The 17,010-nt window shown below is 39.4% G+C and overlaps 1 protein-coding gene across 5 annotated transcripts in view; it reads right to left on the bottom strand.

The window, feature by feature from the left end:
- FAT3 (FAT atypical cadherin 3) overlaps positions 1–17,010 on the bottom strand; it is a 621,620-nt gene that overhangs the window by 466,216 nt on the left and 138,394 nt on the right. For all 5 annotated transcript variants that reach the window (XM_037011586.2, XM_073215899.1, XM_073215900.1 and 2 more), the window contains exon 2: positions 12,348–15,656. In XM_037011586.2, the coding sequence (XP_036867481.2) occupies positions 12,348–15,639 (3,292 nt within the window). In that variant the 5' untranslated portion in view covers positions 15,640–15,656. The remainder of the gene's footprint in view (positions 1–12,347; positions 15,657–17,010) is intronic.

Here is a 17,010-nt window from a genome sequence, read left to right on the forward strand (position 1 = left end):
CCAGGACCCATAAGAGAGACTGTAACTCAGGAACACCCACTAAGCATGGACATGGGCTTCCCTACCATTTGCCTGGGCACACCACACGCAGTCCAGAAGAGTCAGGGAGTCAGTACCTCAGGTGGTAGATGTGACTAATAAGACGTCAAAAATGGGAAAGAACCAACAGAAAAACTGCTTACCCTTCTCTCCGACCCCAGACCTAACAGCCTAAGATGCAGCAGTTCTGTGCAGCCTCCCTGGAGACATGTAGGTGACAGAGGCACAGGCTGGGTGCAGTTGCGAAGCTGTGACCCATCTAGTAACATACCAATTTATATTTGGTCTCCCTCCCTTCCAGCCTGGCTTCCTTTTTCCCCCCTCACTCTTGCTCTCCTGGGATGGCATCCTTAATAAAACATTAGCATGTACTGTAACTTCTCCCCAGGCTCTGTTGCCCAGAGAAACTGCCCCTCTAACAATGATTGGGACTCTGTTATAATGATCAGCTAGTACACTGTGTGGTAATGAAGAGATGGGCTCCCTTTGGGTTTCAGCCCTTAAGAAGATACTTAGCACTGTTTATCCAGAAAGTGTCTGAAGTGTAGTGATTAAGAGCTCAGATTGGGTGCTGGTCTGCCTCTTTCAAACCCAGCTGCCCTCATCTTTAAGATGTAGATAATAAGAGTACCTGCCTCACAGAATCCTTGTGAACAGTAAATGAGTTAATACTTATTTAATGCCTGGCACATAATAAACACCAATGGGGGTTATTTATATCTCATGCTGCCTGATTAACCAGGTTAGTTCTCATTGTCAGTATGCATATGTATAGTAATCTCTGCTCTGAAATGTCTATAATACTGTAGGATTCTATGTCAGGAAGCCAAGCTTATTAGAATTATATGCCAAGTACAATTAAATAAGGTCTGGGTAAAAGCACAAGAGTTCATGTGTATTGGTGCAGATTATTTTTAAAGGCTACTTACAAGGCTCCTAACAGCAATTTTTGCTTACAACCTGGTTCTTGAGCGCATCCGACCAAATTATGAAGTTCTGAATTAGCTCACGTATTACACATGCTCAAGTCACACTGTATGACTGCAGAATATATAATTATGAGTTAGCATTAACACTCTGGAGTGCCTACACTATCCTACCTGTGAGACACAAGAATTTAGTGACCATAAATGGAACTCTTACTCATGCCAATTCTGATCATTTGCCCTCTAGGATAAAACTACAGACAGACAGAGGGGCTAACCCTCCACTTTTAGCAGCTAGAACAATATTTAATGAAATGGCTCTCTGAAACTTAATCACTGTGTTTTCAGTTCAAGGATCATGCAGTGTAACCATGTAATAAACATTCTTTAGAAGCATCCTCAAGGGGTGAGAAATACACCTTGGTACGGGGAGAGATGCACAATATGCATGGGGGCAGAGGATCCACATAAGGGGAAAGAGGCTTTAGCTTTACTGTTCATCTCTACAGTCTACAGTCTCTTTCAGGATCTCAGAGCCTCATACTGGCTCAAGCAGGTATGATATCCCAAGCACAAAGTTCCTTATCAAAGCTGACCTCAAGTCAATGTTTATTTTTAATAACCACAGGGCTTTATCAAGATTCCAGTCAATGAAATCAGAGATATGGGAGCAATGCCAGCAGCCCACAGGGCTAGAAATTGCTGATTGTGAGATGTGCTGCTGATATGTACATTCTAATGGTAATAAATTAGATTATCTGTAATATATTTTAATAGCAATATGGAAATTATCTTTCAGTGAAATCCCTTGTGAGTTAGAAGAAACTCCCAAGTCAGGCTTTTAGTATACAGATCATAAGACTACGAAAAAGAACTCAGCTACAAAACTGTGACTGTAACAGCTCTCAGAGGCCGTCTTCATTAGTGTCCAGATCTTTTCTTTTCATTAGTGTAAAAAAAGGGGTAAAGCACAAAGCCTTTTCATTAGTGTCCAGGTATTTTCTTAACCTATTCCCAAACAGGTGTTCTAAAAAGAGTGGGTCCCTCGAAACAATGCAATTCTCTCATCAAGCCACTGCTCTGAAAGGGCAGTGAGCCCAAGACTCTGTATTTCTTGGATATGTAGATTTTTACTCTTCCAGTGCTGCTTTGGTGAGAGAACTTCCAGAGCACCTCCTTGAGATACTCAGAGACATCAAGGAGGCAGATACTTTCACATGCAACCTTGATGTTATATTTTTTGCACTGTGTGTCTGCTGGTTCAATAATACATATGAGTGACAGAACTCTACAGTCTGGTCTAGCTAGATGTTCATTGGCACCAGTATACAAGTCAGGACTAGCCTGGGTGCCTGATTCAGCTCAGGCTGGACCTCTGATGACCATGAGGACTTACTTCCTTCAGAGAAAAGGTCCATTTCCAAACATTGCTAGGCAAACACAGATTCAACATGATGCTATCCAAGTCAAAGCCCTAGGGAGAGCCCTAGCAGTACTTCACATGGTTAGACATTTTTATACACTTCTGCAAAAGGAATATATGTTAACCACAATAATTCAGAACTTCTTTGACGTTTCCCTCCAACTTCTCTTACATTTTGCATCATCAGGTAGAATGGGTGGAGACTTCTTGGGAATCTAAGGGAGAAATCAGTTGAGGCTACATTTAGTTTGCATTTAGTGACATACATTTACAGGGTTCACCATCAACTCCATATGGAAACAAATTGTTGTTCGCTTTCCCAGTGTAGGAATAGATTCCAAAAATATTCCTACCGTCTACCACAATAAGACACCCAGCATGGTAGCATGGAAGTGAAGGACTAGAACTTGAATCACTATATGAACATATCCTACAATTATAGCTGTGGGGGAAGGGAAACTAGGCTCAAAATGTACAGAGTCAGGAACTCCTCTCCGAAAAATTCCCCAACCATTAGACATGAGCGTGTGTAATTGGAAGATTTGGTTCTTGCCTACAGAGTCAAATAAAAAGTTCTCTCCTGGAAGGAAGCGCACAAATTACAAATGCACCATGATTTTTTCCTTTTGTTGATTAATCCTCAAAATGGAAATTACTAGACTTTTCTTGTTTACAGAGCACAGATCTGTGGCAGTATTAATAGCAAATGTATCTATTATAGCTCATATAAGAAAGAAACTTGAAAGTACTTCTTTTTCAAATTTGACACTCATGTAGAAAAGTTACACAGTCTTTCCAGTAGCAATTTGTGACTATAAAGAAACATTTCTGAACTCTGAATAACAAAAAACAAATTTCAATCACCCACACTGGAGGAAAACTAAATAATCTTTCTGTACCTTCTATAGAGACAACTACAAAATTGTTATCCTGAAGAGGCAATCAAATAAAAATGCAACCAAAAAATGTAGGGGGACAAAAGTATTAGGTGTGTCAGGCATTTGATCAACAAGAATTTTGTATCATTTTTTCGAGTTTCGGGATATTTGTGGTGTTTGCTTTCAAACGAATGAATTACTATGATTTATTTTGTTGTTCCAAACAAATTCAATAATTTTGCAGGCAGAACTTTTCACTTTTTCTCAAAGCAGGCACCCAAAATCATATGACGTATGAGCTTCAGCTCTCACAAAACCTGGATCCTTTCCTTGACAATTAAGTCTTGCTTATATATCATCAACCCACTTTAGTGTTTTAGGTATCTCTCATACTGTCTTGTCTCCAATTGGAATTTGTAAAAATCATTCCCACAATGAGAAAGGGTGATGCTAAGGCCACAGTGAACATGATGAATGGCTGGCACAAGGCACTCACTACAGTGTCACTTACACGTCACATGGTTTACAATTACATGCCTTTCTGTCTCTACTACTAGTCCTTGACTTAATTATCATGTGTCCTTCTTGGTGCAAAGCACTGGTGCCTACAGGGAATTGGCACACTGTAAATGTGGGAATGAGGGAAGGAAGAGGAAACAGAAAGGGAGAAGAGGCATACCTTTAAGGATATGAGTAGAGAAAAAACTATGAAAATTGTTTAAGCTCCATTTTATAGATCTTGGGGGTAAAGCACAAAGCCTTTATGTTTTTACCATAATACCTCTGTGTGTGTGTGTGTGTGTGTGTGTGTGTGTGTGTGTGTGTGTGTGTGTGTGTAACTCAAATTGTTACCTTAGTGGTTTCAACTTTTATTCACTTTTTGACTCAAGACATTTCATATTCAATGCTATTTTAATTCAGTATTATCTACCTGAGTACGGCTTTTTAAAAGCAACTAGAATATGAACTATGCTACGCAAATGACAATCTGTGAATTTAATCACAAAGAGTGGCCCTAGAGAAGCCAGTAAATCTTCCCAAACCCCAATAAAATTTGGGGAGTCCTGTTATATTCAATAATTTGTATACCAATGTCCAGAATTTAATATAAATGGAATTGAACCCTACACATAACTCTTTGTAGGTTCTGTCTGTTGATAAGACATGCTTTCATAAAAACTGGCAAGCTAAAAATACAGACTACAGCCCATTTTAATTTTCATTTCTTCTTTTCAATGAAACATTGTGACCATAGCTGCATCGCATAAATATTTATAAAACTGCATAATTCTTCCAAATGTAATGATAAATGAAAGTATCCTTTAATGTGCATACAAAACACCTGCAAAAAAAATGTTCTCAGAAGACAGAAGTGAGATGCAAGCTATCCGAGGTCATGGAAGGTAATAAATTTATTCCACTACTTCCTAGAAAGCCACTAATATATGAAGCAATCATTTGATAGTTTTTGTAACCTCTGTTTACTATTTCTCTGAAATTCTGGCCTTTGTTAATTGAAGAAAAGAAATAATTCAGTATAACTTGGCCCTGGAGAAACAGTGACCCTGATATGAAGGTCTAGATAAGTCATTGAAAATGTCCATAATTAGTATGAAAGGAAGACTGATTTCAGATAAAAGACCACCCAAGTCTCCAGGTTGTTGGCTGGCCACCTTATTTGGATCTCCTCCTTATGGGGGTCATTATTTATCACTTGCTAGTTACACAGGGACAGTAGCAGCCTAAACTTGATACACAATGCAGACATAATTACAGATTTGAACCAACAGTCGTCTATTAAAACCTAAATTGCCTTCAGCCAACAGTTAAGAAGAGGTCAAAAAGAAGGCCCCTGCTGAAAAGAGTAATAAAAACATGCTGTTCATTATTTTCTAGAAGCTTCTAATCCTCTCTCCCACCTGGCTTACATGACAACTACTGAGTTCATCTGAATGTTGTGGAGCATTCAGAGCTCCTCCGGGAAACATTATTTTTCTCTCAAATAATAATGATCAAAAAGTCTAGAGCTAAGGTTAAAAATCCAGAGCCAAGAGTTTTCTGCTGTCACTTGATCATAACTTCATTCCTCTCCTTTGTTCGCTCTGGTCCCAAGGGGAAGTTTTAAGGGCTTGAGCCAAAATTCAATGAGTCTCTTTGAACTTGGGTGGGTGGAGAGAAAACTATCCTCTCAAAAAAAAAGAACAAGAATGGGGAATGCTATTTAGTCTGCAATTGTCATGAATTGCACCAAAGCCGCCAAGGAACATTTGTCTTACTCCTCAACCTGTCAAAGAGGAGTTAAGGGGCATGTTTGGGGAAAAGAAGTTGGAAAGAGTAACAGTGATCCTTAAGATAAATTATGATTTCTGGTGCCTCTGAACATAAAAGGAAGCTGATATTTTATTACATTATGTCAGAGACATGCTACTATGGGAATCACCCACCCCTTTAAATATCTGGGCTCAAACTAATGGTTTCTGTAATTTGGCAAAAGCTCCCCATATTTCTAAAACTACAGATATTTGTTTTCTTAGTTTTCATTCACCCATCTTGACTGTCTGACAGTTAGAGGGATCAGAAAAAGAGTATAAACTCAGCACTGGCAGTGAGTAAACAGTCCTATAGCTGAACTAAGTAAAAGCTATTCAGTTTTACGTCTTTATTGTTTCTTTGGCCACCATTTTCAATGTATCCTTCTCCCTGTAGAAAATCAAAGTACAACATCACAAACATTTGAAAGCATGAAAGATCCTGCCTGGTACCACACCATCCAGCCCAAATCCTCTTCTTCCTATACAAGACAGGGTCTTCACAAAGCAAAGATTGTCTTTTCATCATAGAAAAGATATAACAAGCATAAACTATATGGGCAGTCAGTCCTCTGGTTTCACTTTCTTTCCTTGTAAACTGAAAGCATTGGATAATTATGATCTCTACTGTTTCTCCACACTTCGAATGAAATGTGCCAACACACAGAGCAGCATTATGGAAAGTACAGTTAACTGGATTGGCTGGAAAACATCAGCCTTAGAAATATTGTTAAACTTGAAATCTGTTTGAGAAATATTTATGTAAGAAAAACATTTTACCAGTCAGGGTCCTGGCAGAAAACAGATGGCACACTCAAATGGGGGAACTGAGAAGCATTTAATAGAGCCTATTTACAAAGGTGTGCAGTATCTAGGGTACGTAACAGCAGGGAGCTGTTTCCACTCTCAGTAGAGAGATGCAGCCAGATCAAGAATCCAGTGTGGAAAGAGCAAAGGGATAAACGCTCTGACCTCTCTTCCTTTCTATTCCCACTGGCAGAACCAACAGATGTCAAGGAGCAAAGGAGCCCATCAGCCAAGCTGCTCAGGCACCTGGACATAACGTAGATCTGGAAAGGCAAGTGGGAAAGAACTAGCTCCATAAGAGTTCAGATTATGAACACAATTATAAAGTTATCATTACTGTTGAAATAGTTTGTTCACAAAAAATAACACTTAGTTTTACCCAGCTTAAGAAGCACAAGATACCTCTTTTGGGTGTCCCTTTGAATCTAAGTGAATATTAGGTATCCTAAGCCTCTACTGATTCTATCAAAACACTTGGAATAAAGACAGCATTCTAGACTTGCCTAAATTGGAGAGATGCTGCCTAGAGCCTCCATTTAAAGAAAGGTAACTAGAAATACTTGTGTTGTATAATGGAATATTTTTTAGAAATAGAAAGAAAAGAAATCCTCCCATTTGCAACTACATGGATGGAGCTAGAGGGTATTATGCTCAGTGAAATAAGCCAGGTGGAGAAAGACAAATACCATATGATTTCACTTATTTGTGGAATATAAAAACAAAGGCAAAACAGAAGGAAAAAAATAGCAGTAGACTCATAGACACTGAGAAGTGACTAGTAGTTACTAAAGGAGAGGGACTGAGGTGAGGGGCAAGAGGGTGAAGGGGATGGGCACAATAATTTGCAGTCACAATATAAGCTGGTCTGGGGGATGGTAGTACAGCATAGAGAATACAGTCAATGATACTGCAACATCTTTCCAAGTTGATAGATAGTAACTGCACTAGAGGGGGTGAGAATTTAATAATATGTGTAACTGTTGAAACACTGTGTTGCATATTTGAAACCAACCTAAGATTGTATATCAATGATACTTCAATAAAAAAAATACATGTGTTGTGCATGTGAGCTCTTTCTCTTAAAACACCAGATATGTAAAAATAAGGAAGTTACTGCCCCTACCTCAAGGGACAAATGAAAGAGATCATCCGCATAAAGCACTGTACACAGAGGTTGGCACAGATGGTGCCAGTAAATATTAATGGCTGTAGCCATCACCACTAGCATCACCTGCAGCTGCATTCTGACCTCCAGACAGACTGAGAAATCTCCCACCATGAAGATCTGGTCTTATACCTGCGGCTCTTTGTGTCCTGAGTGCCTGGCCCAGTGCCTTACCTATACATAGCACCCAACGAATGTCAGATTTTGAAGACAATAGAGGGAATTGTCATATGCTATGTCAGACTATATTATTCACATTATGATACCTAAAGTGCACTGAGGATAAATACTGATTCCCTTCCCCCCTTCCCTCTGTAAGAGAAGTATTCTCAACAATGGTGAGCTTGGCCTCATGACCTGCATTGGCCGGTGGAATGTGGGCCAGTTTTGAACAGAGGCCTTAAGAGGCACTGCAAGCTTCCATCAGCCTTCATGTGCTCCTGACCTCCACTGTGAGAACATCACATCCCAGACGGTGGATACCCCTTCAACCTGGGTCCTAGAGTGGGAAGATGTGGGACAGATCATAACTCCATTCACAGCCCACTACACTGCTGCTTCAACTGGTCATCCAGACTCAGGAGCAAGACAGAAAGTCTGTTACTATAAGCTACTAACATTTTGTGATTGTTATGCAGCAATGAGACAGAAAAATATAACTAATACATTTGCTTGACAAGCTGACTGTGGCATGCTGAAGTGGCAAAGAGGGTAATTAATATGAGATTTGGACCCACTGCACTGGAGCTCCAGTCTCAGATGCATGACCCTGACTTGGCAGGCATTTACCCCTATCTTGCTAGACTACCGTAACAATGAGAAATAGTCCCCACAAAGCACCCAGCACAGTGCCTGACACATAACAGAGACGTGATGAATGAAAGAAATAATATAATTAGCAATAACATATGGCACAATATCTTCCCAATTACTCACGATGAATGTGCTGAACTGGAAATTATCTATCCCAACTAAATATTTCTTTAACCTCAGATGAAAAAAACAATGAAATTATTGCTCAAGTTTGCAGCTTACAAAAGAATCCAATAGAAAGTCAGTTTTAAAAAAATGCAATGTAATCTTACTACGCTGATGGACAGTGACTACAATGGGGTATGTGGTGCAGACTTGATAATAGGGGGAGTCTAGTAACCATAATGTTGTTCAAGTAATTGTGCATTAACGATACCAAAATAAAAAAAACAAAATGCAATGTGTTCTTTCTAAACCATCTAAAAGTTCCAGCTAGTGAAGAGTATGAATTCCTGTTGTGTCAAAGAATAAGAATGCATTCTTTCTGAAGGGAAAAATGATTAAAGTGCATCTTCCAGACTAGTAATTTAAATTGTGACCAAATCCACTCTAGTCAAGACCCCCCAGTTAATCCATTTACTGTGAACATTATTAAACATTTATTAAATGCTGTGCAGGGTAAAGAATTTCAAAGGTATGGTTTTGCTCGCTGAGCTTCAAAAAAACCAAGCACATAAAACTACTAAATGGATCAACGAATCCCAGCAAATGTGGTTTCACAAAACAGGAACACTGTAATTTCTGAGGCCCAGGAATAGATTTTTGATCCATTGGGAAGCCATTCAGAAAACTATCACCACTAATGAATAATAGAAAATGGATTTGGATTGTAAAATTTGACTTAAAAAGGCATCTATTTAAAATATGGGCTCAGTTCCCCTCCTTTCCAAAGAATGAGGAAAAGGACTTTACAGAAAAATATATTATCTGGTAGACACGCTGTAAAATGCCCATATAAATTTAGGGTAGTGTTACCAAGCCCCATACAGAAGGGGTACAAGGCTTAATGAAGATTCCTGGGCTCGGACCCCAGACTACTGAAACAATCTCTGGGTGCTGGGCCTGGGAATCCACACTGTTAACAGACTCTGCAGCTGATTCATGCGCACTCCCCGGAGTGTGAGAGCCACTAGGCAACGCAAGCCATTAAGTAACCTTTGGCAGCTGACTTAAAGGTTCTTGAAAGACAAAAATCCAAACAAGTTTAGAACATTCTATGCCCAAGGGTCAAATGAAGACAAGAGAGCCTGAACTTGAGACAGTAACAGCTGCAGGGCTGCATAGCCATTCATTCTGTCAGCAGCACAATCCATGACTTTTAGTACTTGGAGGCCAAGAGCTGATGGATCCTTCAAGCATTATGCAAACCCCACAGCACCCTGGTGACTTCTCCTGTTGGACATGCATCTGCCAAGCTTCTCCTCACCCCTAGCATCCCCCTGGCATGAGTCCTGGCAATCATTCCTCATCAGTGTCTTGGGCTTGGATGTTAGTATCCCCAAGGGGTGAAAGGGGAGGAAGATGGTTAAGAATGGTTGTGTGGAAATTCTAAAATTCATAAAATATTTCAACATTCAGTCCAAACTGTTTTTCCTCTAATACAAGGAAAAAACAACAACAGAACTTTACTTTCCAAGAGAAGGGAATGAAATGAAATGAAAAGGAGGAAAAGAAATGGCCACTGTATTTTTTTAAATTAAAAATCCTCTGGGAAAGTAAATGAGAATGAGAATGTGTAATGAATGAAAAGAAAAGAGCACAAGTTAGGACTGAGAAGAGATATAGGTTCTAGATCCAGCTATGGCCTCTAATGGGTATGTGACCTTACACCATTCGCTTAGCTACTCTGTAGCCCAAAAGAGGTAATGTCTATAAGAAAGAGCTTTTTAAGTCACAACATAATACCAGAATGTAAGTGGCATTAATTTCATCCATGGCAAAATTTATTTTACACCGTCCAGAATCTAACAGAAAAATGCAGAATAAGGACATCCCTATCATCAGGTGAAACTATACACACATTTTTCTGACATAGCACCTACAATGAGAAAAAAAAAACATAGTCCAAATAGGAAACATCTAGGCCACTCTCACCAAATTGTTCCTGCTCCTCCCTAAATCAAGGTGCACCAAGACGAAACCTTCAAATAAAAACAGCTCAGGGCTCGATGTAGTCATCTAGCTAGCAGTGGATAATGATTCAGCCCAATACCTTCCTGTTGACCTATCTACTCCCATCCACCTGAGTCCCAAGGAAAAGCTTCTCTCACTGGACAGCCACACAAACAATGGAACTGTAAAGAAAAGGGAAGCATTATTAATGGCCAGTACCAACAGTCAATGAGTGCAAGGCTGTAAGGACTTTGAAAACTGTTTAACCCTTTACTGCCTTACAGACTTTAGACCAACACCCAATTCAAGTGCATCTAGGAACCCGCAAGGAAACCCTGTCTTGTTCTGAGATGAGAGATAGCATAGTATACTGCAGTTACTGAGAGCTAAATTTGAAAACTAAGTTCCAAGTTATCTATCTTCTCTGAATGTCAGTTCATGAGTTGATGATTATTAGAAGACTCACCGGACTGTTGGGAGAATTAAATACAACACGAATGTAAACCCTTCCTACAGTGTGTTGCCCATCGTAAGTATTCAATGAAGTCAGTAGTAGTCGTAATCAAGTATTAGCACAAAGCAGACACTCAATAAAGTTTACTTCCCTTCTTTCCTCATTTTGTACTTCAAAAGTGAAAATACATTCCAATTGAATGACAAGTTATATATGGTAGGCTAGAGTATGTGGCTAAATCAGAACCCAATTTTGTTGACAGTTACCATTATGGCTCTGGAGACCAATTTTACACTTCACATTGGCCATAACTAGAGCCCATGTATACAAAAATCACAGTTTAAATTTGTGATGGTACATACAGTTTTGTAACTCATACCCAGTATTTAATAGTTTCTCAAATCCTTTTCCTAGTATTACGATGCATAGTTAGTATTCCTACACCTGTGAGTGTTGTACAAAATGATTTAACATATATAAATGCACCCTGAAAACTGTAAAGCACTAATATTACCATTTACACAAGCCTAGAGAAGACACAGTCCCTATCTTAAGATGACTACAGTCTGAAGACTAGAAAATACACACTGCTAATCAAGGAACACAAACACATATGCATGTATCCAGGCACATGTACATTTTAAGACAAATAATGACAATACCAAGAACAGAAAAAATATATATACATATATCTCTATCTATGATGGAGAGTAAATAAATAAATAGGTAGGGGACATTGAAAATGTTGGGACAATTTTGCCCCATATTTAAAAATGTCTCTATAACAAAATTAATTCTTACACACAAATAAAATCTTAAAATCAGTGTTTTATAAGTAAAATCTACAACATGCCTCCTGTAGTCTATCATGAAAACATCTGTAGATGCATACCCTCATGTGTTAGTGGAGAATACACAGTGCAAATGCCCGTCATTCAAGGGCCAGATGTGCCTGTGAAATCTGAAAGACCAACTAATGCAATAGCGCTTTAGCAAAGCATTACCATAAAGGGAAAGACTGGTATACAAGATCCATTTGAAAATCTTCACACTTCTAATTTAGAGCCAAATCAACTGTAATTTACTTTATCAGGGCCTTTCATTTAGTGAGGGTCAGAAGTGCAGTCAACAGAGGTGACAATTATTTATGCTTATCCGAAGATACCGCGGTAATAGTAGCGCTGAACAAGATAAACACAGAACAGGGACTCCCGCTGAAAACCATAGCTACTACTGCATGAACAGGTCTCCTTACAAACCAAAACATTCCGAGAAAAAGCTTTTACTGTGTCATCTCTACACCAAATGCAACCTCCTTTGTCATTCTACTTTAATGTGAGAAAAGATCCTTACTTTCCCAATGTTTATGATCTCTGTCATGACAGGTGAAACAACCCTTTGGCACAAAATATTAAACTTACCACTCTCGTCATCTATATTGAACCTTCCGAGGCCGCTGCCATCCCTTATGGAGTACTGGACCTCTCCATCCCTCCCGGTGTCCTCATCTTGGGCAGTCACCTTCAGCACACTTGTTCCAAGACGTGAGTTTTCCTTTACAGATCCAACAACAGCAAAGTCTGGGAAATAGGGACTATGGAGGTTTTCATTAACATCCACTACTTCCACCTCAACAAAGGAAACAGATGACAGAGAGACAGGTCGCCCTTTATCTTTGGCCCGAACAGTGAGATTATAGAGCTGCTGCTTTTCATAGTCAAGCTCTTTGCTCAAGCGAATGGCACCACTTGCTTTATCTATTTCAAATCTCCCGTTATAGTCATTGACCAGAGAATAGCGCACTTGACCCCCTAGTCCAAGATCTGGATCGTGGGTCTCCAACCAAGCAATGACAGTGCCCACTGGGAGATCTTCTAGAACCTTCACACTATAGCTACTGGGGATGAAAGCTGGGGAGCAGTCATTGACGTCATCCAAAAAAACCTTAAGAGTGACAACTGAAAATAGCTGCTGGCCGCTCTCTGCCTTGTCTCTGGCTTCTATTTTTAAAGAGTAGTTTGCTTTAGTTTCCCGGTCCAGTTGGTCAGTTACATAAACGATTCCAGTTGAGCTATTGATGGCAAACTGCTGTGTGTCTGTCAAGACTGAATAGGTCACTTCACCATTAGAACCCAAGTCTTTGTCTCTGGCTTCCACTTGAATAATCTCAGTACCAATACTTGAGCTTTCAAGAATGTTAACTGAGTAACTGTCCTGAAGGAAAATCGGGCTATTATCATTAGCATCCTCCACATTGATGGTCAGCAACCTCCATGATGACTTCTGTGGATTACCTAAGTCATAGATTGTGATATTAAGAAGATAGAGGTCTGTGTGCTCTCGATCCATAGGCATAAGGACTTTGAGCTGCCCGGTCTCCATATCAATATTAAAGCAACTATCTGTATTTCCATCAGATATTGTAAATAACACCTTTCCATTGAAACCAGAGTCAGCATCATAGGCTTTGATCTTTAGGATGTTAGCTCCAACTGGCAGATTCTCCTTCACAGCAACATCAGAAGGAAATGACTTGTCAAAATGTGGTCCTTGCCTATTAATTGAATAAAAGTCAAGAAATCCATCTTCCAGATTCAGTTTTCCATTTGCTTTTGCTTTAATGAGTAGTTTCTCTGCCAGCTTCTGAGCCACACGAGTTTCTCTGCAACTGAAGCTCTTTGAAGACACCTTCCCATGTAGGACCGAAATGTTAACAGACATAGGATCTGCAAAATTCTCTCCATCGGTTGCTGTAATCCTAAGGGCAAAATTACCATTTTTAATGCCAGAATTCATCAGTGACTTTTTAAGCTGTAAAACACCAGAATCTGGGTTTAAATAAAAGAAACCAAGTTCATTTCCAGAGATGATTTTATACTTTACAAGTTCAAGTTCATCAATATCAATTGCTGAGACAGCTGTGATGTGACCCCCAACTGGAAAGTCATATGAAATAACTCCTTGGCAAGCCACTTTTTCAAAGAGAGGGCTGTTGTCATTGACATTTCCTATTCGAATAGTCACATTCACCTCACTTTCATGGCGGTATGGTGAACCCCAGTCAGAGGCTCTTACGATAAACCTGTAAGTTTCTGGTGAGGATTCAAAATCCAGTTCTTCAGTTGTGCTAATAACACCTGTAAACTGGTTAATGGCAAATGGTAACAAATTCAGGCTGGCAATACTGTAGGTGATGTATCCATTTTCTCCTTTATCTTTATCAGAAGCTGAAACCATCAGAACGCTCGTGCCCACTGGAACACTTTCATTTACAAAAGCATCATACAACAGCTGCTGAAATTCTGGGGTGTGGTCATTCGCATCTTCTATGCCGATGGTGACTTGTGCTTTTAAATCTCCTTCCTTGTTTGTCACCACCAGTTTATAAACCTCCTTCTTAACAGTATTCAGTGGCTGTGCTGTGACAATCAGACCGGACCGGGGATTAATTTTGAAGTACTGTGCATCCTCCCCAGGAGATAATTTGTATTCCACATCTAATGGTTCAGGACTTAATTTTACTATAGCAACCATGACACCAGGAGGGGAAAATTCACTAATGCTCACATCGTACGTTTCTTTTTCAAATCTAATTGGGACAGTGTCTCTTTTGGGGTTGGCAATGTGGACTATCTTTATAGCTGAAAATTTCTGAGGCGACCCTTTGTCTTTGGCTTGAAGAGTGAGATTGTAGCCATAGGGAAAGCCCTCCCAGTCTACCTGCTTTCTCTCCTTAATTCTGTACTCGTTTATCCACTTTCCTTCCTTGGCCAGGAGGAACTGATCAAAAGGATCCCCAGCCACAATGGAAACAGATTCAATCTCTCCATTGGCCCCCTCGTCTAGGTCATTGACTGTCACCACTGCATACGTCGGCTCTCTGTCCAGCAGGAAAGGAACATGTGTGACAACATGGAGAGTCGGGGCGTGCTCATTTATACGTTCAATGTGAACATAGAGCTTTGCTGTACTGCTCACTCCATTGTTCCCATAGAGTTTCATCCCCCGGTCCACAGCCAAAATTTCCAGATCATATCTATTCTTTTCATCATAATTTAACCGTCCACTTAAGGAGATGACACCACTTGTGGGGTGAACTGAAAAGAGATCAACTTTGTTTTTAAAGTAGTAATAGAATTCTCCATTGGAACCGATATCTGCATCCGTAGCTGTCACCTGGGCAACACTAGTCCTTAAAGGTGTGCTTTCTGCTATTGTAACAGAGTATGTTGTGGGGGAAAATAAAGGCCTCAGGTCATTCATATCTAAAACCTGTATATTCACTTTGGTCCACGCTTCCAAATCCTCTCCTCTGACAGAACCTTTTACTATTAATAAATAATTGTCCTGAATTTCCCTGTTGAGTATGGCAGAATTGCCACCTTTAGTTCTTATTCTGAGAAAACAGAAATCTGCAATGATGACTTCCTCTGCTTTGAAAAAGCCTTCCTCGTCTCCAGACACTATTCTATATTTGATATCCCAGGACAGATCTATTAAGGTGATGCCCATTCTACTTTGGCTGTTGACATAGGTCCTTGCTGCTGAGTTCTCATACACGGTAGCATTGTAAACGGACTGTGTGAAGTGGAAGCCCAGGGGCCCAGTCCCCGGCAGCCCCTGGGAGACAGTGGCCAACAGCTTGAGAAGCAGGAGGATGAGGCAAGGAGGAGGAGGCCGTGTACCCACACAGCACCCCATAGTTACATCCATCACATTATATCTCCATCCTGGAGGGGGACAAAAGAGAGACAGGAAAGAGAAAATTAATCTAGAGGAAAGCAGGAGATGGAATGGAAAATAACTGTTATGAAACAGTGCTTATTTAAAACTTTACTATGAAATCCTTTTACTAAAACATGAATACAAGAAAAAAATTAGAAACCTCACTATACTAGATCACAAGGAATTCAAAAATCACTAGGATTAGCCTTATTTTGATTTTTTTAAAATAACACTTTTACACTGTGGATGGAATTGTCCATTGGTACAAGACCTCTTATATTCTGAAAGTAAATTTAAAATATGTACTGGAAGTCTTAAAAAGTCCATTTACTTTTGACTTAGAATTACCTGCTACGCAACTATCCTATGGCAATAATTAGACAAGCGTACATTTACAGCACAATTTAAAATGCAAAAACACTGAAGAAATATTGACTGCCTATCAATAGAGAATCAATTATGTGGCACATTCATGAAATGAAATACTATGAAGCCATTAAAAACAATGATTTTAATGTATATTTTCAAATGTGGTAAGATACATTGCTATGTGGGAAAAAAATCACAAAACCATGTATGTGGTATGATTCTATTATTATTTAACATTTATATATACAACTGCATTTTTACACTTAGAGAAGGATTAACTGTATTGTAGGATTTAGGGGCCATACCTGCATTTTCTAGTATTTCTCCCATTAACATTGTTCAATGGCTAGATAATTACTTTTATAGTCATGATCTTTTAAAGACATGCTTCCAATATAGTACCTCTTTTCTTGTAACCTAATCAAGATTTAACCTAATACTATGAGGATGAACAAAACATCATGTAACAAACAGACATGACAGTCCCTGAGGAGGTGCATGATCTAAGTGATACCCATGAGTGGATGTGCTATTCAGAACAAGGGAGGTAAGAAAAAATTTGTGTGAGAAAAAAATTAATGAATTACAAGAGATTTATTTTCTTAAGCATAATTTACTTCCAATTATTTTAGTCACTATTAAATTTCCATAGTCACCCCACCTCTGGAACTATGCAGATTCAAAGATAAAACCATTTTCCTATTCCAACCAGTACAGTCTGTCAAGCATTTAAATAGAGGGAGGATAAATGGGCTATTTAACAAGGAACAGCTAAGTCTATTTGTACTCTAATAACTCAGATGTTTAGAAGCCCCCAGATTATGAGTTCTTCCACAGAAGACATACTGTGCAGGACCCTTACATTCCCATTCCCCTCCTCCTCACCAGCGAGTGTGGAGATAAGAGCGGATGGGAAATGAATCCTTTTGCACACTATGACCTAGGCATTGCATCAGGCATTTTCCCACGTTATTCTATTTAATCTTCACA

The sequence above is a fragment of the Manis javanica genome, chromosome 11 (assembly GCF_040802235.1).
Source record: "Manis javanica isolate MJ-LG chromosome 11, MJ_LKY, whole genome shotgun sequence".
Taxonomy (NCBI): domain Eukaryota; kingdom Metazoa; phylum Chordata; class Mammalia; order Pholidota; family Manidae; genus Manis; species Manis javanica.